The 26902-nt window shown below is 45.9% G+C and overlaps 1 protein-coding gene across 10 annotated transcripts in view; it reads left to right on the top strand.

The window, feature by feature from the left end:
• Positions 1-26902, top strand: part of BCAS3 (BCAS3 microtubule associated cell migration factor) — a 362757-nt gene that overhangs the window by 324334 nt on the left and 11521 nt on the right. For 5 of the 10 annotated variants that reach the window (XM_086762785.1, XM_086762780.1, XM_086762777.1 and 2 more), the window contains 2 exons: positions 14676-14843; positions 21785-21850. In XM_086762785.1, coding sequence (XP_086618911.1) covers positions 14676-14843; positions 21785-21850 — 234 coding nt within the window. Of the gene's footprint in view, positions 1-14675; positions 14891-21784; positions 21851-26902 lie in introns of all 10 variants that reach the window. The other 5 variants (XM_086762786.1, XM_086762787.1, XM_086762782.1 and 2 more) reach the window with 4 other exon arrangements.

Consider the following 26902-nt stretch of genomic DNA (forward strand, 5'->3'; position numbering starts at 1 on the left):
CTTAGGCTGTTTGTCTTCACTACTGTATTAGGATGGGTTCTCTAAATCTAAATCTGCCTAAAACTTCTGGTGCTACAGCCCGCAGAAGCTAACACCTCGCAGACATTCTGACCTAACAACAGGGTGGTTTGAAAAGCTTTTTCATGTAGATGGGCGCAGCGCTCATCTGGTTTGGATTTTCAAGGTGTTCCAAAGTCATATTGTTAGCTACAGGGGGTCTTTTGTGAGCAGTGGTACGCGCTGGCTTGCTACTGAGACCTCAGAGCATTCCCAGATATTTGTTTTTAGAAAACTGAAGTAAAGTAGATGTATTATCTTATGCTTTTTTTACAGGTGGAGAAACTAAGGCATAAGGTGGACAAATGACTTTACTGGGCTGGTCAGGCCGGTATCAACAAGACTTAAAGCTGGAGAGACTTTTTTACTATCTCCATTTGCTATAGTTTCCGCACTATTCAGAGTGTTGGAAACTACTTCAGTAAGAAAGTCCTTGCAGCCTTGCAAAGTCTACCCAAAGAAGATCATACTGATGTAACCTCTTTAGGTGATGTTTCCCCTTGTCCCGCCTGGTGAACTAAAATGTTTAGGTATGGGCATGGATTTGGGACTAACTTTCAAAGTTAACATGAAAAAGATGGAATTATATACTTGAAGATCTTTATCATCTCTGGGACTTCTTTCCCCTGGCAGAGGCTCTGGGGGAAAAGGTGCCTTCAGCTCAGCAGCAGCTCTCCAGTTTAAATATTTCACCGAAACACCTCCAACGTGTATCGCTTCTTCAGTAGTTTCCAAATGTTGTTCAACTAGGTGAAAATTAGCCACTGTCTTAGTTTGTAAAGCTGCAAAGGTCAGATGTCTCGGAGGAACAAGGTGCTGGGATGCTAATTCTCCGCCTTGGAATGAGAAGGCAGTGCTCTGCTCGATTAAGCAGAAAATACAGGTGCTCTTAAACATCTCTTTTTTTGCCTCCTGTTTTGAATGCAATTAAACAAAAGCTGCTGCAGTTGTAGGGCGGATAACCAGCTTCCAGCGCAGTCCCAGGTTCTACCCTGAGATCGGATATGAAGCAAATAGCTTGGGGTGGGAGTCCCTGTGCAGACGACGAGTGTCCTCGCAGAGCTCCTGGGCTGGTCCCTGCCCCGTCTGTCCCCAACACGGGGTGCGCAGGAACCTCGTCCCCAACTTCTGTTCTCACACTGCACCTCCTACACTTCTCCTCTTGGAATCTTGTTTTCCACTTTTTGGAGATTTGTGGAACATATGCTTTGGAGGGTTCCCAATTTTTTTCACAGCAAGAGTAAAGAATTACTCTTTGCGTTGTAAAAAGCCTCACGAAAATGCTCCTCCTTTTTTAATGGACTTGCCTGGCACAACTCAGCAATCCCCATTTCTCATCACTTCGCAGTGTACTTTTATAGGGTATAAAAATGGTGTTAGGATCCATGTTCCCAAACCTTGCCTCAGCTAGCAGAAACATCAATAAACATGGCTTGATGGACACCAGAGCTGCAGCGCCGTTTGCCTCGGTGCTTTGAACGTGCCCTAAGATACCTTCTGAATCTATTCTCCGTATATGAAACTACTCGTGCCTCTGTTGACCTTTTAATCTATCACAGGTAATATTTGTCTGCTTAGGAAAAGTTACTTCTCCTGGGATATGTTTCCAGTCTGGTCACTTACTGTACTTAGAAATGTTTTCTCTACTTCATCTTGCGTCCCACCTTTTTTTCCTCTTTCCTTGATTTAAATTAATCTGCAGATAGGGAGGTTAGCGTACCTGGAACAGGCAAAAGATTTTACTTCCCTTCTCCCCCTTTCCTTTTCCTTCTGTCTCTGTAAAATTGTTGTTGTTATATCTTCGGTTCACAACTGAGATGATGGGTTGATGTTTGAACAGTTACACACTCTGTTCCAGGAAAGTCTGTCTTTGTTCCAAGGCTTCCAGTGCAGAGGTTCCTTCCACCTCAATCTTTCAGCAGAGCCCTAAAACCTTTGGCAGGTTTTTTGTCACGTTTTTTGCTGCTGTCCAGGGTTTTTCAGAGATTCCCTTTGGACAGCTTCCACCTTTGAGCTTGCCCACTGTAGGAAATGTTTCTACATTTATTTACACAGCCACTTCATCAGACCTGGTGCCTCCCTGTCGTATCTTCATTAGCTGGTAGCTGACGCCCGCTCGCTCACCTCCTTGGATTTGCTTCTCTGTGGTTTTAAAGCAAGTTTTTCCTCTCGATGCTTTGTGCCAAGCGTGCTCGTAGAGGAGTTTGTGCTGATGGGGAGATCGTTAGGTCGCAAGGCGGTTGCTCCGACGGGCTCGCAGATCATCACTGTGCTGACAAAGGGAGGCAGCTCAGCAGGCTGTCAGAAAGCAATCCCCTCTGCAAAACATCAGTAGTTTCACTTGTCATTTTAGAGTGCAAAAGGTGTAGGATCAGCTTCTACCTGAGTTATAGGATTCTCCCTAATAATCAGATTTATTTTCCATATTAAATTCCCCAGGAACTTGTGATTAGCCCCACTTTTGAGAGTTCACAGCGGCTTAATTTTACTGTAAAACTGTCACCAGTGATTTTCTTTTTCTAAGACGGATTTTGGTTCTTGTACAGCACTACTTCTTACTAAATTCCTTTTCAACCAAACACACTTGTCATTTCTCAGCCATTAAAGACAATAAAGTCCATCTTTGGATTTTTACATGCTGAACTTAGTTTATAATGATAGATTATTGTTTATAACACACTGAAGATTTTTGTTAGCTTTCTGGCATAAAAATTGGAATCTTCTCATTTGATTCGTAGTTATTAGTAGCAGGTTTATCCTTTTAAATATGTACAAGCTATGATTTCAGTGCAATATTTATTGTCGGGAGGAATGGTAGTCTGCAGCTCTTGGAATCCCTCTTCCCTTGGCAAGCAGCGTGGTTAAAATCGTCAGACTTCACGTGGACTGAAGCTAGTTTCACAGGAGGATTTAAGTATTGCAACCCAGAAGGTCGCGGTGCTGGGTTTTAGATGCCAGGGTCCCCCGGGAGAGATGGGTTTTCCTCCCTGTGGGATCAGGCAAGGATTTGGGACATCGTGGTTTGCACTTCCAGGCACTGGCGTTTCTCCTTTGTCCCTCTCTGTACCTGATCCCTTTGGACAGCTTCCAGTTGAATGGTTAATCCTGAATTGCGTTCTAGGTTGTGTTCCTTCGTATATCACAGTAAAGCTTGTCCTTGCCATCAGTGGTCCAAAGTGGCTTTTATTGAAGGAAGAAAAAAGAAAATTGACTGTCAAAATCTGGTTCTTGTGCTTCCTAGATAGAGCACACTGCAATTCATAAACCAACAGCATAGTGTGAATTATCAGACTTTCCTCTTTCCCTTGATTTTTTTTGCATTTGTTTGGATTGATGTGCCTGTTTCTGACCTTTTCTGCTTTTGTGGGAAATCAGTTTACCCTGAAGGCACAGATAGAAGTGTCCAGCTGAAGCAGCAAGGCGGTTCCCCAGCAGGCAGCAGCCTGCAGGCGATGGGAGATCTGGCGTGGTCCCTTCGATGAGCATCTCCACTGGCCTGCATCAGCCTTGGTCATCCAAAGTCAAGGAGTTTCTCTGAGCGTCCGGCAGCAGCCTTTAGCCTGTGCACAAGTGCTCGTCTACAATTTAGTGAAAAACCTGGATGTAGTGAGCTTTCTCACGGGCAGTGATCTGATGGGAGAAGATAGCGAAATTCCGAGACAAGGACATTAGTAAGAAAAATTTTAATTTTGATTTGTCCCCATAAGAATAATGCGTGATAGGTGCACCCTTGTCATCACCTTTTGTGATTTCTGGAACAGGAGGTCAGAGCGCCATTGTCAAGTGAAAACGTGGTGGTGTTATTCAAGGCAAAGTCCTTGTGTGACTTTTTCTTTAAGTAGTTCTTGCATATTCCTGCAAGCTTTGCTTTTAGCTGTAGCTGGTGAGCCATCTCTGCCGAGCTCTTGTTTGCGTTTGGAGTTGTTACTGCAAATTGCCAAGTGCAAACGTGAGGCGTGCAGAAGGGTGAATCTCCTGCCCTTTGCGTACAGTCTGTGCTGAGGATGAGAGTGAGACGAGTTAAATGACCGAAAGCCTTAGGCTAGGACGTGCCAGCTGCAATAATTTTTTCACTCCATCATCTCACCTTGCAATGTCGCTCTGCCTTATCCAGCCATCAGATGTCTGATGGATAACACAAGTGACAAGGGCAAAACCTCCTCAACGTGTGCGGAGGAAAACTTCAGACAGCGAGGACGAGTCCGCCGGCTCCTGACCAGCTGGGTCCTGCCTGGCCCTTCCAGCGCCCGCCTGGCTGGAGTGAACCCCTCCCTGGGACAGGGCTTGGAAGGGGATCCGGCGCTGGTACCGCGCGTCACCGCGTGCTCCGGCGCTGCTCCAGCAGCACGCTTAAGCGCACGCTTAACTTTCAGCATATATATACTACCACTGAAGTCATTGTGGCTGTTTGCATGCTTAAAATTAAGTGCATGTTTAAGCTGGCCTGGGACCAGAGATTTCAGAGCTTTGTAGGTCCAGTCCTTGCTGGAGCCGTAGATAACTAGCTCGTGCAACTTGGCGCGTGCTTTTAGTGAATTCAGAATCAGGCCAAAAGAATTCATCTTCCCGGACTTGGAAGGCTTACAAGGAAACAAGTTGGAGGTTTTTTGAATTTTTATTGTTTTCTAAACATAAAATTTCACCTTTCTCTGTAGTCCTTTTAAGAAATACGTTTTCCTAGTGATTTGGAGTGAGCAATTTCCAAAACTGCCAGATCTGGTGGAGCGGTCTCTGAGAGCTGCTGCCTGGCCAGGGGAGGACTCGGCGGCTCTGGATGTCCCATCCGCGTTGTCCTACCTTCTAGGCAGATGTGACGTTGCACAGGGTTGTCCTCGGACAGAAGATTTCTTTCTGGGCAGCCCTGGCAGACGTTCCCAGTGACCTCGGGTGAGTTACTTAAACCTTGATGTTCCAGCTCTTCCCTGGTGTAAGCGATAAAATTCTTCGTATCAGCACTGATAACTCATTTTGCCTCAGCTAGGGATTTGGCCCTCTACGTAGATTTTGCAGTCTCTTTTCTGTTCCCTGATCTTGGTCGCTCAATTAATAAGTGGCAAGAACAAGTTTCCAAACCAGTTCCTGATGCTAATGGTGCTCTATCCTTACAGCAGCCGCTCAGCTGCCCCGCACACAAACATTTCCATCACTCTGGTTTAATACCTGAATCCATCTTGTGCTGTTGGTGAAATACATTAAAATGTATTTTAATGCATTAGGGAAAAAAAGCGGCTTTGCTGCTTTGGGCTGGCGGCGGTGGGCAGGGGCACGGGGCAGGCAGGCGGGGGCAGGAAAATAAAAATCACTCTTTGAGCTCCTCCCAAACACCCAGCCAGTCCCTAGTATTTGCAAGTGAGATTTATTATCCTGTGTACAAGTAGTTATTAGACGGTAGCTTGGAACTGATGCGTGCGTTATCTCATAGTGAGGTAAGACAAATAAATTACAAGTTAGAGGCCCCGACAGGGATTAGTGATGCACCTTAGGAAAATATTTTGGTTTCTGTTTATATGTCAGCTGAGTTGTGAAATGTTTCATCTGGGAAAGGTGATGTGAAACCAGAGAAATATTTGCTCTTATAATGCAAAAAATATTTCTGTTTTGTTCTTAACTGGTTGCTAGTGATAGAACCCAAATTTCACATTTCTGGACCTTCGATGGCTGCTGAGCCGCTTTCCTGCAGATTCTCTTCTGAAAACTTTCTCCTAGCTGCTAAGAAACTGCCCCTTTATCTCCCCTTGTTTGTGAACGTTGCTCTGTGTGTGTAATACTTGTTAAAAAGGAAATACCCACAGCCCAGCAGAAGCCCCTGTCTCTGGCAGGCTCGGTCCACGGAGCGGGAGGACGCGCAGGATTCTGGGCAGCGCGCTGGGCCGCGTCCGTCCCGGGTGCGCGGCTCTATCCGGGCGGGTCTGCGGTGGGGAAGTCTTCGCCCTCCTCTGCAGCGGGTCGAAGACAGGAGATCCCCTACCCTTCCGCTGCAGAGGATCTGCGCCCGCGATGAACTTGGCCTTCCCAAGCATTACATTGTCTGTTTTTATTACACAGAAGAAGTCTCCTATTACAATTTGAGTGATGTATTAGTACATAGCACAGTTCCAAAGTTTGCTCAACATTAAGATTTTTTTAATTCAAATGAAACAATCAGAATTAAATTCCTTGGCTCAGACGGCTACCACTAATTCTCAAGCAATATGACAAATCCACACTTGTGTCTCAAAGTGTAACATAAGATCTTAGTTATCCAGAAAACCCCCGTGAGTTGTCAGATCTTTCCTTACTTGTGGGTAAATGTGAGCCTTTTATAATCCATTATGCGTCCTTTGTACATGTGTATGTATATGTGCGTTTGCAAATGCCACGAGATTGATAATAAGCAAGATAAATCTTGCTGTTTTCTTAAGGGAAGTAATATATTATTCAAGGCCCTCCAGTGGACTTGGCGTATCTCTGCCTCGCAAAGTGAGCTCGCTGAGACAGGGTATGCCTGCAGACCTCTTCCGAAGAGCTCAGAAATGACTTGGCACATGAACAAATAAATAAGCATCGTTACGTGGTGTCACAGAAATGCCAGGTGTATCCTTCTTGCATCTTACAGAGTTTTTCTCAGTGAAGCCAATACAAAGACTTCGGCATTGTAAAGTCGCAGCTTTTATTCAGATGAGAAGTAAAACAAAATAAAGGCTCGTCTAAAAAAGCCTTCGCTAGATTTAGTGGAATTCATTGTGTGTTTAAATTTCCTAGACATTGTTGAAAATCTCAGTAATCATCTTCTTGTAAGCTTAACTAAGTCGTAGGTCTTCAGAGAGTGGGAAACTTTATTGGAAGAAAAAAAAAGTTACTGGATTTTCTAATTTTAGCCAGGACTGAGAATTGTAAGTATGTGAATACCACAAGAAAACATTTCCAACCTTGCGAAAACTAAAAAGTGCAGAAGATCTCTTGCGAATCCTTTTTTAATGAAATTTCCAGACCTGGAGGTTGAAAGACCATCAGGTGAAGTTTCTGCTGTGCAGAATTGTACCTGGTAACACGCGCCCACCCCAACTGCCCGCGCTGCGCAGGACTCTCTGTTCTTCTTGATACTCCACTTTATGTTGGGATTAAATGTAAAGAAATGTTAATCTCTAAGGGGACTTGGGGCTGATCATAGCATTCCTGATTTTTTCCAGGCGTTCTGATTCTGCAAAGCTGTGAAGACTTAAGATGTGCAAGAATCTTGCTATTCAAGGGGGGAAAACATTTTTTTCTTGGAAATTAATTTTATTATAAAAGTGTGTTTTGTTTTTAAAATCATAATAGCATCCAGTTATCCTGTAGTTTCTCTCTCTTTTTGCTTTTAGACCGCTATAAATTGCATCCAGTATTGCAAAAAGAGCACAACTACACTCATCTTATTTTTCAGTGCCCCATATTGCTTAGACTGTAAGTGAGTTGCACTGTCCCCATTGATGCCCGCGACGCGCGGCAGCAGTTGCCTGTGCCCGCAGCAGAGCCCGTGCTCGCCCCCAGCCCCTGCATTTCTTTTTTAAGCAAGATGACAAAGTCCTGTGCTTCTAGTACTGCAAAACCGCAGCATAAATTTCCCCAGTGACACCAAACGGAGATTTTTTTGCATTTTATCTTTTAAGTCCTGCTTTGGATGGATGTCACATCCTGCCTCCGGATTTTAAACTGTCCCGTCTCCCATGTCCTTTTCCTAACCTCCGTGCCTTTGGGGAAGCCAAGAGCTTGGCCAGGGCTGCAGGAGCCCTCGGCGATGCTCAGGGGGTTTTGGGGGGCGTCCTTCAGCTTTTGCCAGCCCGGGGCTCGGCGTCGGCACTGCGACGAGGCTCGGATCCCTCGTTTGGTGGCCAGGTGTATTACCAGGGGGCTGGCGTGCAGCTGCAATTTGGATGGCATCTAAGAGTTGCGGGGAGCATCCAAGGCAAAGGCAGAGTTTAATAAATATACTTAATCATTTATGTTTTGACCTTAGCCCAGACTCGTACTCAGACACAGAGAGCAGAGAGTTGAAAACGCACTTTGTCAAGGCTCCTTTGGCTGATGCAGTGGTAAAACAGGGCAGCCTTGCTCTGAGGAAAGGCAGATCCTTCAGAAAGGAGAGTAAAAGGTCAGAACTAATCCAAAAGGACAAGCAGTGTATGTCTGTGTGTATATTGGGTTTCACATATGAAATCCAGTCATGATAAATCTGATGGCTTTAGAAACATCTACTTTGATTAATGAAAACATAGTTCCCATAGACCATGGGTTTCATACTTCAAAGTTCTGCTGGATTTAGGACCTTAGGTTTTGCTTATTCATATAACATGCAGGAAACTATTTTTAAATGAATAAGGGAGTTTTTAGAAAAAAAAAAAAAGGCGAATGTTTCAACATCGGTGGTACAGATAGACTGGATAATAAGGAGGAAAATTAACAAACAACAGACATTTTATTATGCATTTTACAATAATGTTTACATTCTTTCCTTCTATATTTGTTTTTCCTTGAAAAGATTTATGTATTTATAAAAATATCTCACTGCTCCAGCTCTGAAAATTGCAGCCTTGCCTCACATTTGAAAGCCTTCACGATGGCTGTGATGGCTGGCTATGTTCCTAATCATCTGAAATGCTTCTCCTGAGCCCACAGTTAACCCCTTGTGCAGGACCGGAGGAGACGGCTTTTGTCAGGACGGTGGGGAGGAGGAGGAGGAGGGTGAGATGGTCTGGCACCGCCGTGGTCCTGAACATTGCCTTGGCCGGTGTCCAGGGGTGGGCAGTGGGAGCGTGTGGCCGCTGCTGCGTGGGACGTGGGCGATGGCTGGGCAACCTCCTGCCCAACCGTCCACCCTCGTCCCCACAGAGCTGCTGGGCACGGGGGCTTCCAGGGCCACCCCGCCACCGGGCTCACTCCTCCTGGCAGCTGCATGTTTGCTTAAAACTCATTTAGAAATAATGACAGAGGAATAAACAGTATTTTTGTTTACAAGTTCGTAGCGCTGCGGAGGGACGCAGGAACCTCTCAGCCTCGCTTAGCTAAAAGTTCAAAGGGATTTGAAAGTGTTCGTTGCCTGTGGGACTGGGCACCCCGACTGAAGTCTCCAATAATTAAATGCACTCACAGGATACAGAGCTGGTGAGTAATGTCCTGTTTATAGCAGAACTGTGAGCGATTCTGGAAAAAAAGAAACTCCGTGGGAGGGAAGATGACAAGGAGACAGAGTTACTCGCAGAGGGGTCTAGCTCCTGCCATCATTTCCAAAGGCAATAATTAACACTCACACCTTGACTTAGCAGCCGTACGCGGAGATGAGTTGTTGCAAAGTCCGTTGCACGTCAGCTGCCGTGCGCGTGCCGTGGGAGAGTGCGAAGGCAGCGTGTGAGCTGCGCACAGGAGAGGACCAGCGGCGTGTGCCGCCGTGCAGGGGCACGTGTTCAAAAGCCAGATACGGGGCAGACTGGGGCGATGCAGCTTCCTCCACACTAAAATAAGGCGTTTGCCCAGGTCCCCGTTAAGTACTGAGCACTGCTGCTTTGTGGCATTCCCCCTGGAGTAACAAAGTTATGGCCTGGAAGTGAATTGGCAAACCCTGTAGGAAAGTTCAACCATTAATATTTAAACGGGGTATGTTACACTTTGACTCACTACTTTGGGCAAGGAATTTCCATGTGCTGGTTCCTCACACGCCCGTGGGGTTCTCACTCCCAGCTGAGGCTTTTCTGGGCAGCTCCACCGTGCTCGCGCTGCGGTTACGGCTGCGTCCGGCACCGAGCGGGTTGGGACTCCCTTCGCGGTCCCCTCCTGCTTCTGAGGAGGCCAGAAAAGGCAGGGGCTTGGTGATGGGCAGCTCCTCCTCTCCCTCTGAGACTGTCTCGGTCGCGCCCCAGGGTCTGCTGTCCCCGGGGGTCGAACCCCCATGCCTTTCATGAGAAGGATGCATCTTTTATCGGTTAAAATTGGCAGGTCATTTCCTCTCCTATTTACTCTGTTATTTTTGCTCACACGTATGTTGCAATATGCAAGGTGAGGCTCAAAACTGTCAAGCTCTTTAATAGAACCATTACTGTATTTTTGGAGAACGTACTCTTTTTGATTTACTGTTCTTTAGAAGACAGGAAATGGAGCTACTTGATTTCATATTTTAAACAAAGCCATCCAGAGGTTTAATGAAAAAAATTTCCCCTGGCTTTCGAATTAAAGGGCTATGGTGAAAGATTTAGCTTAGCTATTTTGACTTAGAAAAATAGCACACTAGAAGCATTAAAATATTTTGTAAAAATACTTTTTACTACTAGATTTTTCAGAGACAAAAATAAGCTGCTCTGATTTTCTCAGTCTTGGTTGGTAGGGCTAACTGTGAAATGAAAGGACGTTTCCAAGGTTTGGGGCTGTTTTTTTTTTCCTTTCTGTAGAATTTATTTTCCTTTTATATTAAAAGCCTTGAAACTATTGCAACGCAAAAGACAAATCCCGTGCTTCTAAGCAAGGTAATTTGGTATGAGTAATAATAGAAGCCTTTGCCATTAATAAAATGCGAGAAACATTAAGCAGAAAGACGAGGGACCTGACTCTGCGCCATCCGGCAGCGGCGTGAGTAAAGGGCAGCGCTCGTCGGGAGGCAAATGTCAGTGGAAGGACAGAAGTGGGAGATTGGTATCAGGAGAAAATTAAAGTTTTAGTAGGAAAATCCTGCGTGTGGAGCAGAATTAGCTTGGAGTGTTTGGGGCAGTGTAAAGCTAGAGACGCTGGAATTGCAAAAACAAAGCACTTTCAACCTAGATGTTCAAGCCGAGGTTTCTGCTTGTTCCGTTTGGTTTGGTGCGGGGTGGTTTTTTATTTGCAGTGCCATGGGTCTGGGGCGGTGCTTGGGCATCGTGCGAAGGAGGCTGGTGGTTTTAATTTCCACCCGATTTGACCTTCAGTAAATAAGGGGAGAAGTAAATGTTGTGCTATTTTGAAAGCACCACGCAACAGGATTAAATACTGACACAATCCTAAGTCAATGGGATTTTTTTTTTCTGTTATTTAATGAGGTTTCACCAGGGTTTCACTAGTAATTACTTCACTAAAATAATACCTAATTTGCGTCTCTCTTGAGTTGTTCCTAAATGAATTGCTCCTTTCAGGTGGAACCCGTTCCGCCATCAAAGCCGTATCAGGTCTGGGGGACAGAGGAAAGGCGAGGCTTCACACATCAAGGTCCAATATTGGTGGCTGTCAGTAGGATTTCAGCGGTTTGTCAGTAAAGGCGCGGGGCAAAGTCTGCCTTCTCTCAACCCTTCCGTAATCCTCTGAATCAGCAGGAGCCTTCTCAGCCGCCCTGCTTCTGCAGTTACATTCCGGCTGCGGGTTTTGGGGGAATTTGAGAGCAGGACACTCCACTGAGGTTTATTTGTAAACTTCTCTCTGGCTGACGATGGGGAATTCGATACGTTATCAACCGAGATACTAGAATTGAAAAGGGGAGAGCAAGGCAGCCAGAAAGAGATTACAATTTAATAAATAGCAGAGATACGGTTAGCCGCTATCGGTGTAAGTTTAATGCCATTAGCTCGGGTGCTGTTGGTAACGATGTACCTAAGGCAAAGCACCCAAAGCTTCCTCGGGAGCAACCAGCCCATCTGCCATTTCGTACACTTCACAGAATCATAGAATCATAGAATGGTTAGGGTTGGAAGGGACCTTCAAAGGTCATCTAGTCCAACCCCCCTGCAAGGAGCAGGGACATCCCGAAGAATTTTCCAAGGCATAAAAATACCCAGGACTTAATTGTGCCTTGAGAAAATGATGTTACTTTGGTCCATCTGCTGATGCAATGGAAAGAAGAACAGGAAGGTCCATGACAATCAGTCTTGTTTTTCCTGAAACGGCTTTGTTTTACATCAGAGAGGGACAGAGCCAGGGGTTCATGGTAGGAGAGGACCTGCCTGCTCAAGCAAGGTCCCATTTTCTACCTCCGCGCCTCGAGTAACCTCGCTCACGCATCCGTGTGTTCAGCTCTACCTGGAGCCAATTTTCCCAATGTGTGTCCCAAAGTAAAGAGGAATTTGTGAACTCCGCTGCAACAGCGAGTGGGTGACAGTGCCCAGACTTCCTTTGCCCCCATCACTCACGGGCCAGGCAGTCACCCAGGGGTGCAGCGGTGGCTGCTGCATCACAGCTGGATGCTTGGACCTGAATCTTATTGCTAGATGTGAGCTCAACGTGGAGGAGGAGTGAAAAAGGGAGGAAAGATAAAACCAGAGCTTCACCAGCCTTACAGTTTATTTACAGGAAAACTTTCTGTGCAGTTAATCCCTCTAACCTGCATTTGCATTAACACTTGCAGCCTCACACGTTGCTGCTAAGAAGTTTTGGCAGCTCTTGGCCCTGGTTGCAGGGGTAACGCCACACTTGTCTCCTTTGCTCTCACTCAAGTATCTCAGGAGCCAGCGACCGGCGCTCGATGAAGTTTTCTCCCTGCACACGTATGCAGGCATTTGGCTGTGCTTCAAAAGCCATTTGCCTTATTATTCATAGGTCTGCTTATAGGAGCAGAAATGCTCCCATTTCTCACTTTCAGAATAAGAGCAGACGCTGGTAAAGGAGAGATTTCTCATCTCTGGCACAGCCCTGCAGACCCGCGGGAGCTCGACACCTTCCCGCTGCCACCCTGGGGTTTCGGGATGCAGATTTAAAAGCTTTCCCTCCCAGTAGCTCTCCGGGTACATGAACAGCCCTATCAAATCCGACGGAAATCGGCAGGGTCTCGGAGTACATGTGGAGTGGGGGTCTGAGGGTCGCATGAAACTGCAGAAGGATGACTTGAAAAAAGGAGCTTCAAAAAAAGACCAAATTTTGCTTTTCCTCCTGCAGTTAGGATAGCTGACAATATGGAAATATTGTGGAGACTTAAACATCATGGAAATTACTTTGCCTCCTCACTGCATTTTCTCAAACAAGCTTCAGGAACCCTTGCTTTAAAACAAATTAGTCGACTGGAGTAACCTTATAAATCCAAAGAGCCATTAAAAGTTGAAATATTTGGTCATTCCTCCTCTGGGTTTAAACTGGGATTCATCCAGAGTTCAAGTGCGTGTATCGCCTAAGAGCCGCGGTCCCATTTTGTAGAGGTCCATTTTAGTGTTGATGGTTTTCTAGTGCCAGGAATCTACTCTGCAGCCAGGCAAAGAGATAAATCAAAGCTGTGCGCGCCGATGAAATTCAGGAGCCAGAAGTCACTATTGCAGCCCATATAAATCCCTGAATGCCAGCCCTGGTGCTTTTGTCCATGCCATTAGAGTTCAAAATTATCTGCCTCTCTTTGCTGATGTATGGATTAACCGGCTGCCCGAGTGTTTACTAACGGTTATCACCCGGTACTTTGGACGTTATCAGAGGAAGGGACGCCTGCCGCGGGGCTTGGTCTCTCACCCTTTCTATTACCACCTGTCAGTGGCAGGGAGTGTGCTGTGAAGCTGTACAGTCACAGACTACAAGTGTAGATAGTTTCTGACGGCTGATCAAAGGGGAAAACCAAAGGCCTGATAACAAGGACGTGTTTCATGTACTTTTAACTTTGAGAAACATTGGCATTTGCATTTTTTCCCCTCGGAAGGCTGGCAGAAACCAGGCACAATAAACGCTGTATATTCAGTTACCTAATAGTTGAGTAAATGGTATGTGCTTGAAGCAACAAAGCATAACTGTAATCTTGTTCCAAGTGGGAATGATTTAAGTAAGCCTTCGCAGAAGACTTGCTGTATAATAAAGCAGAATAACTTTAATTTGTACTTTGAAGTGATCTTGAATTCAGGATCTAATCTTTGCATTCGGCAGAACATCATACCCTGCTGTGAATGAGGTAATAACTGCAAGTTAAGGAATTATTCTAGGTATCTTTTGTAGGGACGTGCGCTCCGTCACAATAGCCAGCATCTTCAGAAAAGTGCTGCTGATGAAAGAGTCTCTGTTAGCTCACGTTTGACCTAGAATTTCACAGTGCAGGAGCAGAAAAAATCCACAGATATCCCCGACTGAAAGAAGGGTTCGTTTTTTTTTCCGTCAGGAGACGTACTTCAAACACGAAGCAGAAAGCAAGCTGTCTTTTCCTCCTCAGTCTACCACACTGTTGCACTTTTCTGCTCAAGAGCAAGAAAGGGATATTAGCTAAAATTTGTGCCCATTAGCAAAGGCAAAATGACTGTTTCCATAGTCCAAGATGAGAAGGGGGAAGAGTGCTCAACAGCAGCCCAGTGAGAGACAAATCAACTTTAAAAACAATTTCTAGTTGTCTAATACGTAGTTAACAACATATATACAGGTTTTTAACGTTACGGTTCCGGTTTCTGTTGTAATTTCCATCAGTGCCATTGTGCTGATTTCCTGACTGTCACTAATGTGAGACCAGAATTGGGTCTATATTTTTAATTTAATCTTTTTGCTTACAGCTGCTTGGTCATAGCTGTTCAGTATGTTAGGGGTCTGCGTGCTCCAGCTGCACTGTTAACACCAACGTTTTAACTAATGTGCTAAAATTAGCTTTTCAGGAACTCAAAATGCAAAGGTTTCTTTCTTTGCAACGCAATAAATAATATGTATGGAAGTAGCTTGGTCCCAGGGTCCCCCAAACGTCTCCTGTTTGTTTGTTGAAGGTGCCTTCGACCGGAGCGTGACCTTGCTGGAGGTGTGCGGGAGCTGGCCCGAGAACTTCGGTCTCCGTCACATGTCTTCCATGGAGCACACTGAGGAGGGTCTTCGGGAGCGCCTGGCAGACGCGATGTGCGAGTCTCCAAGCAGGGACATAGTGGGATCAGGAACAGGTACAAAGAAGAGGTGTGATCAGAGATCACGTACATCTCACCCAATGGTGATTTTTTATTTTTTTTTTTTAAGTTTTGCTTTTCCTTTTCTCTGTACACTACCTCTCTGATGAATTAACTTTTATGGGTTTCACATTTAGTGTGAGGGGAGTCATTTATAAAAAGAAAATACTGGTAGATCACATAAACACAGTCCAAGAAGCCTGAAGTAACTTGACGAAAAATATTGGCACTTGAAGCTTCCTTACCGTATAGCTGGGACACGGACTCTCCTCCTTCCCCTGCCAACTCGGAAGCATCCCAGCCTCTGTGTGGATTGCTGCCCTTGCCCACCCTGCTCCAAACAATGTCATAATCACACAATTCTCATTTTGTGTCCTGAACAGAGCCACTGCGAAGCGCTGGTTCTGTAATCCAAATTAATCCATCTTCATCAGTGTCCATTATATTGATAAATTATATCATCTGTTTAAGTAAATGGAATGGCACGTCAGAGATTATGCTGCTCAGAAGGGGCCCAGTGGTAGGAGATGCTCAGAAATGTTAAAGCACAATTATTGCTGTTTTATTGTCTCCATTAGTTTTGGCTTTTTTTAAAAAACACCCTGTAGTAAAAGGCCTAGGCCCATCTTTGATCTATGCCCCGTTTGTGTTGTGACCAGCAGCTAATAGCAGTGGTGGCTTCTAATGTCAGCTGCCAGCTCGCTTGTCACTCTCCTGGCAGCTTGGCTGGGAAGGAAATGGAGTACAAGCTCTAGCAAAAGCGTAGGGGTGTGCCAACCCGTGGGCGTTACAGGGAGCCTGCGTAGCGCAGAAGTTGTCTCGTCCTTTTGCTGTTGCCCTCGTGTGCTGCTGAGAGCCTTGCGCTGCTCTGAGCTCTCCCGGCTCTGCGCTGCTCCAGGAGAAGGCTCATCCCCCTGCTTTGCAGGTGGGTCACCCTTGAGCATGTAGCCCACGACAGGTCATCAGACTGCTGCTACCTCCTACAGTCTGGAGGCGCAGGCTGCAAAGCAGCAGAAATTAAGCCCTTGTATGTAGGCACACATAGCAATAACTGAGCTGCTGAGCGGTGCAGAAGCATCCTTCATAGCCCCACTTGTCATCTTTCAAATTGTCCTTCCTCTGATTTTCATCCTGAAGAAGACGGAGTCAAGGGATGGTTTAAAATTTGGTATTAACAGAAGGAGTTGAACACTAAGTGTGGATCTCAGTTACAGACCTGGTCCAAATTCTCACCAGCTTATTGCCCTGCATGAGACACTTAACATGTCTGTGACTGCAGTGCTTCATCGCTGCAGTGAGGATAGAGATGCCTCACAGTGCTGGTGCAGAGTTTAATCAGCTCATGTCTGCAGAGGGCTGAGAAGGTGGAAAATAATCTGTGAAAATGGACAAAGGCACATATTTCATCGTGTATTGACCGAGGCTGTGATCAGAGTGAACTTTGGGGTGATATCCACTTCTGACAACGGGCCAGCTCCCCTCGGGCTGTGTATGTTAGGGGAAAGGTGAGGGGAATCCCTTCCCTGAAAGCTGAAGCCACCTAGGCCTGCCAAGTTAAGGTGACTGACTGCTCCAGAGACTTCACATTATATTATATTGTAAACCAAGAACTTTGTCAGACACAGAAGTCTCTGTTTCCCTTCCGTTTTCACCCAACCGAGCTGATAGCAGCGAGTGCCAACTTCTTTGGCGTAAGATTAGACTCAGGGTACTGCAGGTGTAAAGACAGAAAGGAGCTGTTTATAGAGATGCCATCACTGAGCTAAAATTCATCCAAAGAGATTTCTCCCTGCTTTTACTCCAGACACATAAATCTTCATAGTGAGTGTAAGATAGATGCCCGCTCAAAGCAGCAAACGTAAGCAGCCATAGTGAGCAACGTGAGCATCGACCCAGCTCACCCCATCCCACTCCCCTCCTCTCGCTGTCGCTACGCTCTGTGTTTTTCTGCCTGTCGTGGGATTCTCTCTATCACTAACATACTTCATTCTCAGGATTTGGGCATGTGGTGACTCAGTGCAGCAGAGAAAACCTAGCGATAAGGCTGTGAACTCCCCTGCCCTTCCCACTCCCATCCCCTAACAGCTCTTGAGCTGTTCTCCTTACCAGATGGCCATAAAAAGTCCTCTCCTGCTCAGATGACACCTGGAAAGCTAAATTGCCTAGGGAGTCGACCGGCGCTCGCTGGATAAAAAGCCAGCCCTTCGTCAAGCTGCGGAGCACGGTGAACTGCTGGCACCTCTCTGCTGGTTCATAAATGGGGGCAGATAAGTTGGGAGGTACACTGCCCTTGCTTCAAAGAAGAAGTGTCTTTGTTGGCTCATAGTAAGTAGGATAGGTTTCACTTCCCCCAAAACCACTTACCTCTTAACAAAACTAGGCTGAACTGAATTATCTTTGAAGAACGTCTCGTTTTCTAACCCAGCTCTTCCTTACTGGGATTCTCTTCTGCCCCCTCACCTCAATGAAATGATATCAAAGAGTTCAGCAGAGGACACTGTAAATTTGCTCGTTGGTAGTTGATTTATATATTGGTACTGGTGCCAAAGACAGGGTTTATATAAAATTATGGAATTTATAAACCTCCCTCTAATAGTCATAAAATGACTTATTTTAACTTAGGCATACCTTTATGTTATGCATGCCTTTAACCCTTGTTTGTGCTCCTTGGATGCTCTTCAGTCCTTAAATAACATTTTACAGAGATTTAATGAAACTTGCAGAGTCTTACTCAATCTGGAACGTCAATTAACGAAAATGTCTAACTCCGAGTGTGATGATATGCGTATGTGCAGTGCTCAGGTCCGCTGCGTGGACAAAGACAAAATGGGCAGTAGGGTGGACGGTGAGACTTTATCAAGTGCTCAGCTGGTCCTGACATGCACTTAAAGGCAGGAGATAAATAGATTCTTTTAATGCCTTAACTGTTAGGACATAGCCAACTTGTAGATTTATATAGTAATCAGGACTGATACGGGGCAGTAGTGGGGAGGAAACGCGTGCTCATGGTGCACAGACCGCTTTGGGGAGTAGGTGCTCGTGGTGTCTTTGTTTCGTAGCTACCTCGTTGCCTTGCAAAGCAGGGCTAGCAGTGCCTCACCGCTTCGGTGGTCCTGGCTGCTGGCAGATGCAGAAATGACCCAAAGATTGGTTATACAGCTAACATCAAACTGCAGGATGCTAAAAACATGAGGAATAATCCAGCATTTGCAAGAAAGGGGAATTACATGGCCTGATGGGTCTTTTCCAGCTCCAACGGTTTGCCAAGGGCTGTCGGACAGTGAGTGGGAGAAGAACCATGTCTGGAAAATGACCCCCCAAAAATCTACTTTCCTTGTGACCTAAATGATAACTCCAGTCATCCAGCTAGTTGACTTGATTGGGAAACCAGCTTTTCTCCTTGTTATCCAATTATCCAGACGACCCATGTCTATCTTAAGTGGAGTCTGCTGTACATAAGCTGTCAGCCTAGATACACATTTAATTCCCAAGAAGGCGTAAACTGGCAAAGATGCAAAAAGATGGTTTTGCCGTTTCAGTTTCTGTCAGACTCTCCCTGAAAAAAAAAAAAAATTGAAGGTCTACTTACAAAATATTAGTGGTCAGTGACCTCTTTGCTTGCAAAGCTTTGTTTTCAAGCAGCTACAATATTTACATTTGCAGTACAGTTTCTGAGTGGGGGCTGGAGCTTCACATCACATTCTCAAAAAAAAAAAAAAAAAAAAAGAAAAGCTAATATTGTGATTTATGAAACTGTGCTTCCAGGAGACAAATCTTTCTGACAATATTCCACTCGAACTGGACATGCAGAAATTGCCAGCCCAGGCTAGAAGTCTTTCCCTTCAGAAATACTGTAATCAGTAAATCCTCTGATTTATGTATTCCTTCAACAAGTACATTTCTTAAGCTTTCAAATGCATTTTGGTCATCTCTAGGCATGATATTGAAAATTAGTGTATAATAGGGGGCCAAGCCTTTACAGTCTGAGCGACAAAGATGTTTTCTGAAATTTATCCGTGAACGACTGTTTCTGTGGCTGTCCCCTGTTTCTGTGCCGTGGGAGTTAAGTGTGTTGAAGCCCAGGAGACCGCTTCCCCTTGCGCTCTCTGCCTGTCCCCCCAGGCTCAGGAGGGCACGCGCAGCCGTGATGCTCGTGTGGGTTCTTCCTGCAGAGGTATGGCGTGGTCTGTGTACGTCCCAGGGACTCAGGTTCGTTAGGCCCCCAGTCACATCCAGTTAAGATGTAGGCTGGCCAGAAGGAGAACCAGTGGATCTATCAGTCAGTCTCAGAAAGGAGTTGCTGACTCCAGGATAGCAGCAGTGAGCATGAAACGGTGCAGCTTGGCCTCTGCGGCACCGGGACGAGAGAGATTCCCTAACCCTCTGTTCATCCCAGCTTCTCCTCCCTCCTTTGGCCTGGGTGAAAGGTTTAGCTGGATGTTAAATCTAGACACCGCTTCAGGCTCAACTTTCACGTGATTTAGCAAATCAAAACTCATCCTCTGCATCTTCTTGAGTTTATTACTGTGAAGCATGTAGCACAGTGACAGAAGGGTGGATTTATTCTTTGGGAGACTACAACAGACAGATTTCCAAGGGAGAATTGTCAACACATAACACAAATAAGTGTTCATCACTGCTCAGGTTATTTTGTCAGGATAGGCAATACTTCCTTTAGTGGCAGATGTGCTGCTGCCACTGTCAGACCCCTGGTTTTCCTGCCGGGAAGAGCTGCCGGAGTCCGGGCAGCTGTGGAGATGCAGGATGGGGCTACTGTGTCTGCGGTGTGCGATTCCAGTCCGTGCCTGTCCGCTGCATCTGCTCTGTTACAGTTTGTTTGGCTGCCTGAATGTTGCACTTCTATTAATACCTAATTAATTTTGACAAAGCATACCCAAATCCACATTGCTGCAACATTTTACAAGTGGTGGAACTGTTCTGTGGATGTAGAATTGCTTTTTGTGGGTGTCTGTCCTTTTTTTTATTATTATTTTTAAATTCAACGTGAAATCCAGTACCCTATGATGGCTCAGTTTACACTGCAGTTTAGGAGCGAAAAAACTTTTTTCTCTATCTATCCTGCCTCAGGAATACATATGAACTTGCAGTGAGAGCCTGTATTAAAAACTGCAGAGCACCTCCCAGATTTTGCCTCTTGGAACCAGTGCTATAGGTCTGAACAGGGAAGGATGTGAGCATGGCACCGTCATGCTGTATACAACCCCTGAGGTTTGAAGAATTTAAAGCAAAGTATTTAAAGCCCATTATGAAATTTCATTTAAAAAAAAATAAAAGGAATGCTCATTTTCTTCCCAAACTCCTGCAAAACTCCAAGTCTGTCGGCTGCCACCTGCGGAAAGCCAGGGGCACAGCAGTGTGGTGCAAATGCCACAGAGCACCCTGCACCTGACCCTGACAAGAAACCATCTGGATTCCTTCCAGATTTCGTGAACAAACTCATAATGCGATGAACGAAGCTCATATGTTGAAGCAAACTCTTTAGCCTGATCAATGGGATGTAAGTAAATTGAGCTAATTAGACGTGCTGCTAGGGAATGGCCCGTACAAAACCTGGGATCAACGCTCGGGCTGCTGGGATCCTGGTCCCCACCCTGAGCCTAATTCGGGTCTTGACACCCTTGAGCTTTGCAGGAGGACATTTTTGAAATCCTTATGTGAAATCTGTAGTTTGGAGAAGTGAAGTCGCCCGCTTTCTGGCGTGCCTGGCTGAGGTGGGAAGCATGCTGCTCTGCCAGAGGGAGGAGAGTGAGCCACTGCCTCGGATCCCGTGCAAGGAGCATCACTCCTGGGATTTTTTCCCCAAAAGAGAAAATGTCTGTGGTCACAAGCTGTGTTCAGAGATGAGCAGCCACCTGGACATAGATGTACCTGTACGTTTAGTTTCAGGAACAGGATTAGCCCTCTATAGAGTCAGAGCTTAGATTGGTACCTTTCCATCCCTCCCTTCCTTCTTCCCTTCCTTCCTTCCTTCTTTCTTTCCTTCCTTTTCCTTTTAATTTTTCCAGGACAATTTTTTCCCCTCCCCTCTCCTCAGTTGATGTCAGTCCTAACTTGGATGTGGGATATAGGAACCCAGGAACACACAGCAATTGATTTTCCCCCCGATGAGTGTTTCTGCAAAGAGATTTCTGCATAGGTTCAATGCAAAATCAGCTTGGGCAGCAAACACACGGGCGTATCGAATAACATTGATGCTAAAAGCAGCCTTTGAACTTTCAGAATATTCATCCCAGGGTCAGAGATTAAATTACTCCCCTCAAATAAGTCTAAGAGCTCAAGGCAGTTCTTCCTACAAAAGGTTTATTCGGATGAGACTCTTAAAAGAAAGGAAAATTCAGGGCTCTTTAGGGGCCACCGTTTTTGAAGTGCTGGAGAAGAGCAGCATTTGCATTGCTCACATTTTAACCCGGTTTTATACGTTATTTCTCATGTGCAACGACAGCGCAGCTGCCCCGCGCAGGACATCAAGCACTTCAGCGTGGGCTTCTCACTCCCTCCTGCCCGAGCCGCTCTCCCCGGAGCAGCCCCATCCCGCAGCCCTGCCGGGACGTTTTAAACTTCCCAGCCATTTCCCAGGGCTCCGCATCTGCCTCGCCACCAAACCCCGGGAGTTTTTAGTGGAATTTCTTCCAGATCCTGCATTATTTAAGGGGATGGGGTTGGGGGAGGGACTGAATGCTGGTACCACAGATGGTTCTGGTGTGAATTTTAGGTTCATTGCTGTTTGTAGAAAACGTCTGCTGCTGTTTCTAAAGGGAGCACTGATACCACGAGACACCTCTGACTGTCTGCCATTTGATAACAAGCTGATCAACTGCATTTACTTATTATCAGTTGTGGTGTGGGGAGATTCCTTTTCTTTCTCTTATTATTGAATCAAGACATTTTTTTTAAGAAATATTTTATTTTTGATACAGACACAGCCGGTGAAGTAGCGGTAAAAAACATCACCACAAAGAGGCACGTGGCTTTGAAATGTTTTGGTATGTAACATAACTGTATTGTTATCAGGTCTTAACTTTTGCACAAAGAATATTTCTCCTTGTTCTAAAAGCAAACCCTCTGTCAGCTTTCAAAAGGCTATGCACATAATGCAGTTGTAGGGGAACAAAACAAAAAAAATATCTAAGTGTCTCAAATCATTTCGCAAGTAACATTGTTCTGTTTCTCTCCTTAAATGAACAAGAGTTTCTTTGATTTTTTTTTTTTTAAGTCAAATTTAGGATTCTGCTGTTCAGAGCAGAGAGGTCACAAGGCCCTAATGTATTTAGCATTGACTGCCCTCTCTTGTAGTGCGTCTATTAGTCAGTAATTTGATTTGTACCTATTCATTTGCAGTCCCTGCAGGAGCTCTGAGCTGGCCCCAAGTATAATTGGTGCTGTCTCTATTTTTACATCATTAGATTAGCCCCGACTCCTGGCCACTTGTTGTCTGCGCTTGTCTGTCCATTTATACAACCTAATGTAACACAAAATTCATTACTGATCACATTACTTTCAACTCTGAAGCCAGCTTTGTGATAAACATTTTGTTAACCCTTTCTTGCCAGCGCACAGACCTGGCAGATAAATGCACTTTCCCTTTGCAGAAAAATCGATAGCATAATAAAACAAAGTGCAGTCACATTTCTAGATTTGTCATTCCTCCTGGAGAAAGAAATGGGGAGAAACATCTACGAGATGACTGAATGATGTCTGCATCCAGGCATCTCACGCTGCTGTATATGGAATGAGCTCAGCAGTGTCCTTTCTGCTAGAATACAAAGAAGTGACACAAGATAGGGCCAGCACTCAATTTAAAACTTAATTTCTTACTCGTTGTTCTGCAAGCGTTTTAGCTCTTCTGCACAGACTGTAACCAGGTTATGACATTATCGGAACTGAACATTTTTCTTCCAGTGCTTTGTCTCAAAGTAGTTAACAGAGAAACCATTCCCTTTCTCCTTAGAGATTTGTTATTGTGTTGGGTTTTGTTTTGGTTTGCTTTGGTTTGTGGTTTTTCTTTCTAATGATTAAGCAAATTAATTTTCCTACTGCAATACTCCAGCATTTCACAGGAAAATGTAAAGCTGCGTTCTGGCTAGCTTGGCTTTGCTCACATCTGACTGTTTTGCTGAGTACCTCCTAAAGCATTTTTGCATCACTGAGGCTTCTGCTATTGATTTCAAGGGGAAGAAGAGGAAAGCCACGGTAGGTATTCCTTCAGGCCTGATTCTGCAAAGGACTGAGCATCCTTACAGCTCTGTTTGCAGCATCATGCCCACGAGCTGATCCTTGCTATTCAAAGAAATATATTTTGGTGCACGCAAAAGCTGTTGATTTTTAACAGTTTTTCTGCATTCATTTTCTGTTTGTAAAGCTTGGCTTGGAAATCTGTTATTTTGGGTTTTCTAAATATTTGGGAACATTTCTCAGTGTTTAGTAAATCTTCCCTTTAAAAGTCTGAGCTCTGAAGCCTGCCCCACACCGAGCGGTCCCGCACTGAGCAGGGTGAGGAGACTAGGCAGCCATACAGGATTTTTTCCAACTCCAGTTTCCATAAGTACCTTGTTATTCCTTCTAGGAGTCTTTGCATGCTATTTTGATGTAGGATACGACTTATGGTGAGCGTTTCTTTCTTAGTAAGTACGAGAGCTCTCGTCTCCCAGCACTTGAACCAGAACTGGTATTTTTGCAGCTGTTTTGAGAGCCAAAACTTGTTGCAGCTGCCAGGGCGGTGGCAGAATAAAGACAAGACAGTTCCTCTCCCTCCTCCCCAGCTCAGCAGCCCCAGAGAGCTTTCTGGTATTTTGCTGAATTTTACAGAAGCGATTTTAGGTGTGTGCAGCACTGGCTGGCGCTTGCTGCCAAAGCCTGGCTTGGCTGGGGGAAGGCTCGAGGCTCCGCTCCGCTCTGCTGCTGCCTTTGTGCCCCTGGGTCTCTGCTCCGGCTTTGCCATCTGAGCCCCGGGGAGGCCAGCGCGCCCTGAAATCCCCGTACAGCCTTACGTGACTCCTGTGACCCTCAAGTTAAGGACCGGCTGCGGCTCAGGTGGCGGTGCAGGGCAGGCCATGCGGTGGGTGGCAGGGGGTGTGTGGCCGGCCGGAGCGTGTGCCACCAGCCCACTCCCACCCCAGGGTCCCGCTGTCAGGGTTTGTTAGGCTGACGCTGCTCCCATCTCCGCTTGCCCTGTAGTGCAGAACTGCTGCACATCTTGCGTTAACTCTTTGATTTGAGCCTTTCGTTATCTTAAAATGATGTGCGGCCAATTTGCCGGCTCCCTGTCCTGCCCATGTGGAGCGTTGATGTCACACTGATGCCAAGGGCACCTACGGTTCCCTGGATTGCGAAAGGGTGATGGTCCGAGTCGTTGCAGAGCTCTCCCAAACTGTGCATCGCCCTCACCGGGGGAGACAGGAGAGGAGGCTGTAGAGCAGAAACCTGTTTATGCAATAAATTGTTGAGCAGTCAAACTGTTAAATGAACGCTTCTTATTAGAGAGATATGATGAGGTATGAGTCACCAAACAGCAAAACCCCGGCATTAGCACAGCAAAACTCCCAGCGATAAGTGGAAGGTCGAAAGCTAAAACAATTAAAACGTTCCGGTGTGAGCCAGCCCTCTGGCCCTGCCGCTTCCAGGCCTCTCAGCCGCAGAGGCTCTTCTTCCACCGCGGGATCTGCTCCTCATGCTTTGGCATCAGGAGGCACACGTCCTCCGATGGACTCCCAAAATACCACCTCCACCAGCTCCAGGGGTTTTGTCCCACCCGGTCGGATCCCGTATCATTTCCTATCATCGTGCTGTCCTCTGCAGCCCTGCCGTCATCTCTCATCACCCCTGCACGTTTCTCTAACAGAATATCAGACAAATAGTAACCTGATTTTTCCGATAATCTGGCCTTGCCATCCACGGTGGAGTCTAAGAGTATCAGGTCTTGGGGCTGTGTCGCTGCTTAATGGTGAAGTTGGGTGCTCGCAGTGTGCCTGGAGATTGTCAGGCAGAAAGTGGGATGGGGGGAGAGAGGGCAAGGGAAAAAGAGAAAAAAAAATCCCAAAGGGGGTTTAGGCTGGAGGAGGATCTCCCTGATGGGTGGTGGCTGCCCCAGGAGGAAGCAACGTTGCAGCCAGGTCCCCGGCGACGCTGGGAACAGTTAGTTCTCCTTGAGGTATAGATCGTCATTTGTGGTATGAAAAGATTAGCTTTCGTTCCGCTCCTAGCCTGTCTCCCCGCCATGGATAATATATAAAACAGTAGACTTTTATTCATTAACATTTATGGGAAAATGTTAATATTAAACTGTAAGTGAAAAGCCCTATCTTATTGAATTCTTCTGCTGTGTTATTGGGAGCCTAATTACATTTTGCATTTAAATAAAAACCAGATGACGTTCAGGACGGTCAGGCAAGCATTCTGTAAGTGAGAATTTATCTTGCGATCTGGGTAAACAATGTCTCATCATTTAACAGTTATTATAAATAATGGGTTTTTAAGCACTTTGCTGGGAGTTCATATTGCCTCCACACGAGTTGCACTAAGGGAGAGAGAATTTCAGTGACATCTTCCAGGCATCCGGTGAGGAGGAATCATATCCTGAGCTCGCTTCTCAAGCTGCAGCAGTTTTCATCCCCCTCTGTTTATTATTGCTCAATATTGTGTGCACAATCGGCTGGCAAAAAAAAAACCTAAGATGAAGAAAAATGACAAATGGGCTGGAAGTGTTCTGCGAAAGGAGAAACCATCCACGCTGCTGCCCCAGCAGAAGTGGGGGGCGTTCAGGACCCCGGTGGAGGTTCGTGCAAGTGGCTGAAACCTCCAAAGGCATATTTTTTTCTGAAAAAACAGTTAAAGTTGTGTGCTCACAAAGAACAAGAAAGATGTTGAGGCCAAAAGATACTAGACTGGCTGCTTTTTTCTACATTTCTGCTGGTGCCCTTTTAAATGACATCACTGGTAATTACATGCTTGGTAACATGTGGGCTAATTTAGAAAAAGAGTAAAACTTCTGAAAAATGTAAATAGCTTTTTCCCCACTTCTGTTGTTTATGTTCTGTGTTTCGTTCCTGTCACTTCAGACAAGGCTGCGATGCTTTTCTTGCTAGCTGGCTTTTTGTCTTTGCTCCGTGTTCCTCAGGATTAGTGAGAGCCTCCGAGATTTCTCCAAGGCATTTCCCATAACGGGCAGGGAGCACCTTCCCATGGTCTGTCCCACATCCCAGGGAGGATGGAATTCATTTTCTTTGCAGACAGAAATAGGTGGTAAGGGGATTAATTTTTTTAAGCATCCGTTTGTGGAAACATACAGAATTTGGGAAAGCCAGAATTCGCTGGCTTGGTGGCGTGTCACCTCCTGATACGCCCAAACGCCACCCACCCTGTAAAATGGCTGTTCCGGGACATAAACTGTTTACTGCCTTTTTCTATGAGAGGCATTGCATCCCATTTTCCAAGAAGATCCCCACAGCTAAAATACCATCTTTTACTTATTTATTTATTTTTTGGTATTTATTTGTTATTTCCTTGGTCAGTGACTTTCTCAGTATCTGCCCAACACATGAACTCTGTGTTTACATCGAAAGCTGATGGTGTTGTGAAAGACAAATGGTCAGTATCACTTCTCCAACTGTTTCCAAAGATGTTTTTCTGGGAAGGCCGCAGGCAGGAAGGTGCCAGCGGGGTCCGGAGCCAGGGCCTACCCCGTTCCCTCCACTCCGGCTCGGTGGCACAGCATGGGAGCAAGGAGCCGCAGGTGACTGGGGATGGCGAGCACGTGCAGAATGCTGGTCGAGGTGAGCAGGGTGGAAACGGTGCTGGGGACCCCAGAAGCAGTGCCGTGTGCTTTGATGCTGAGGGATGGTCAGGTGTGTTAACGTTTGGATTTTCAGAAGGCATCTCCCGTCTGTTCCCAACACCACCCCTCACATGCCTCGCTGAGCAGCTATTCCCGGCGCTGAGGCCAGGTTGTCAGGTGGGGGTGTTAATCAAAAGACAGATTAAACTAGGGGCCTTCCTCATCTGCAGCCACGGAGGCAGCAGTGGGTAGATGAATTATGCAG

Source organism: Chlamydotis macqueenii, chromosome 19 (genome assembly GCF_036417535.1).
Source record: "Chlamydotis macqueenii isolate bChlMac1 chromosome 19, bChlMac1.mat, whole genome shotgun sequence".
Classification (NCBI taxonomy): Eukaryota; Metazoa; Chordata; class Aves; order Otidiformes; family Otididae; genus Chlamydotis; species Chlamydotis macqueenii.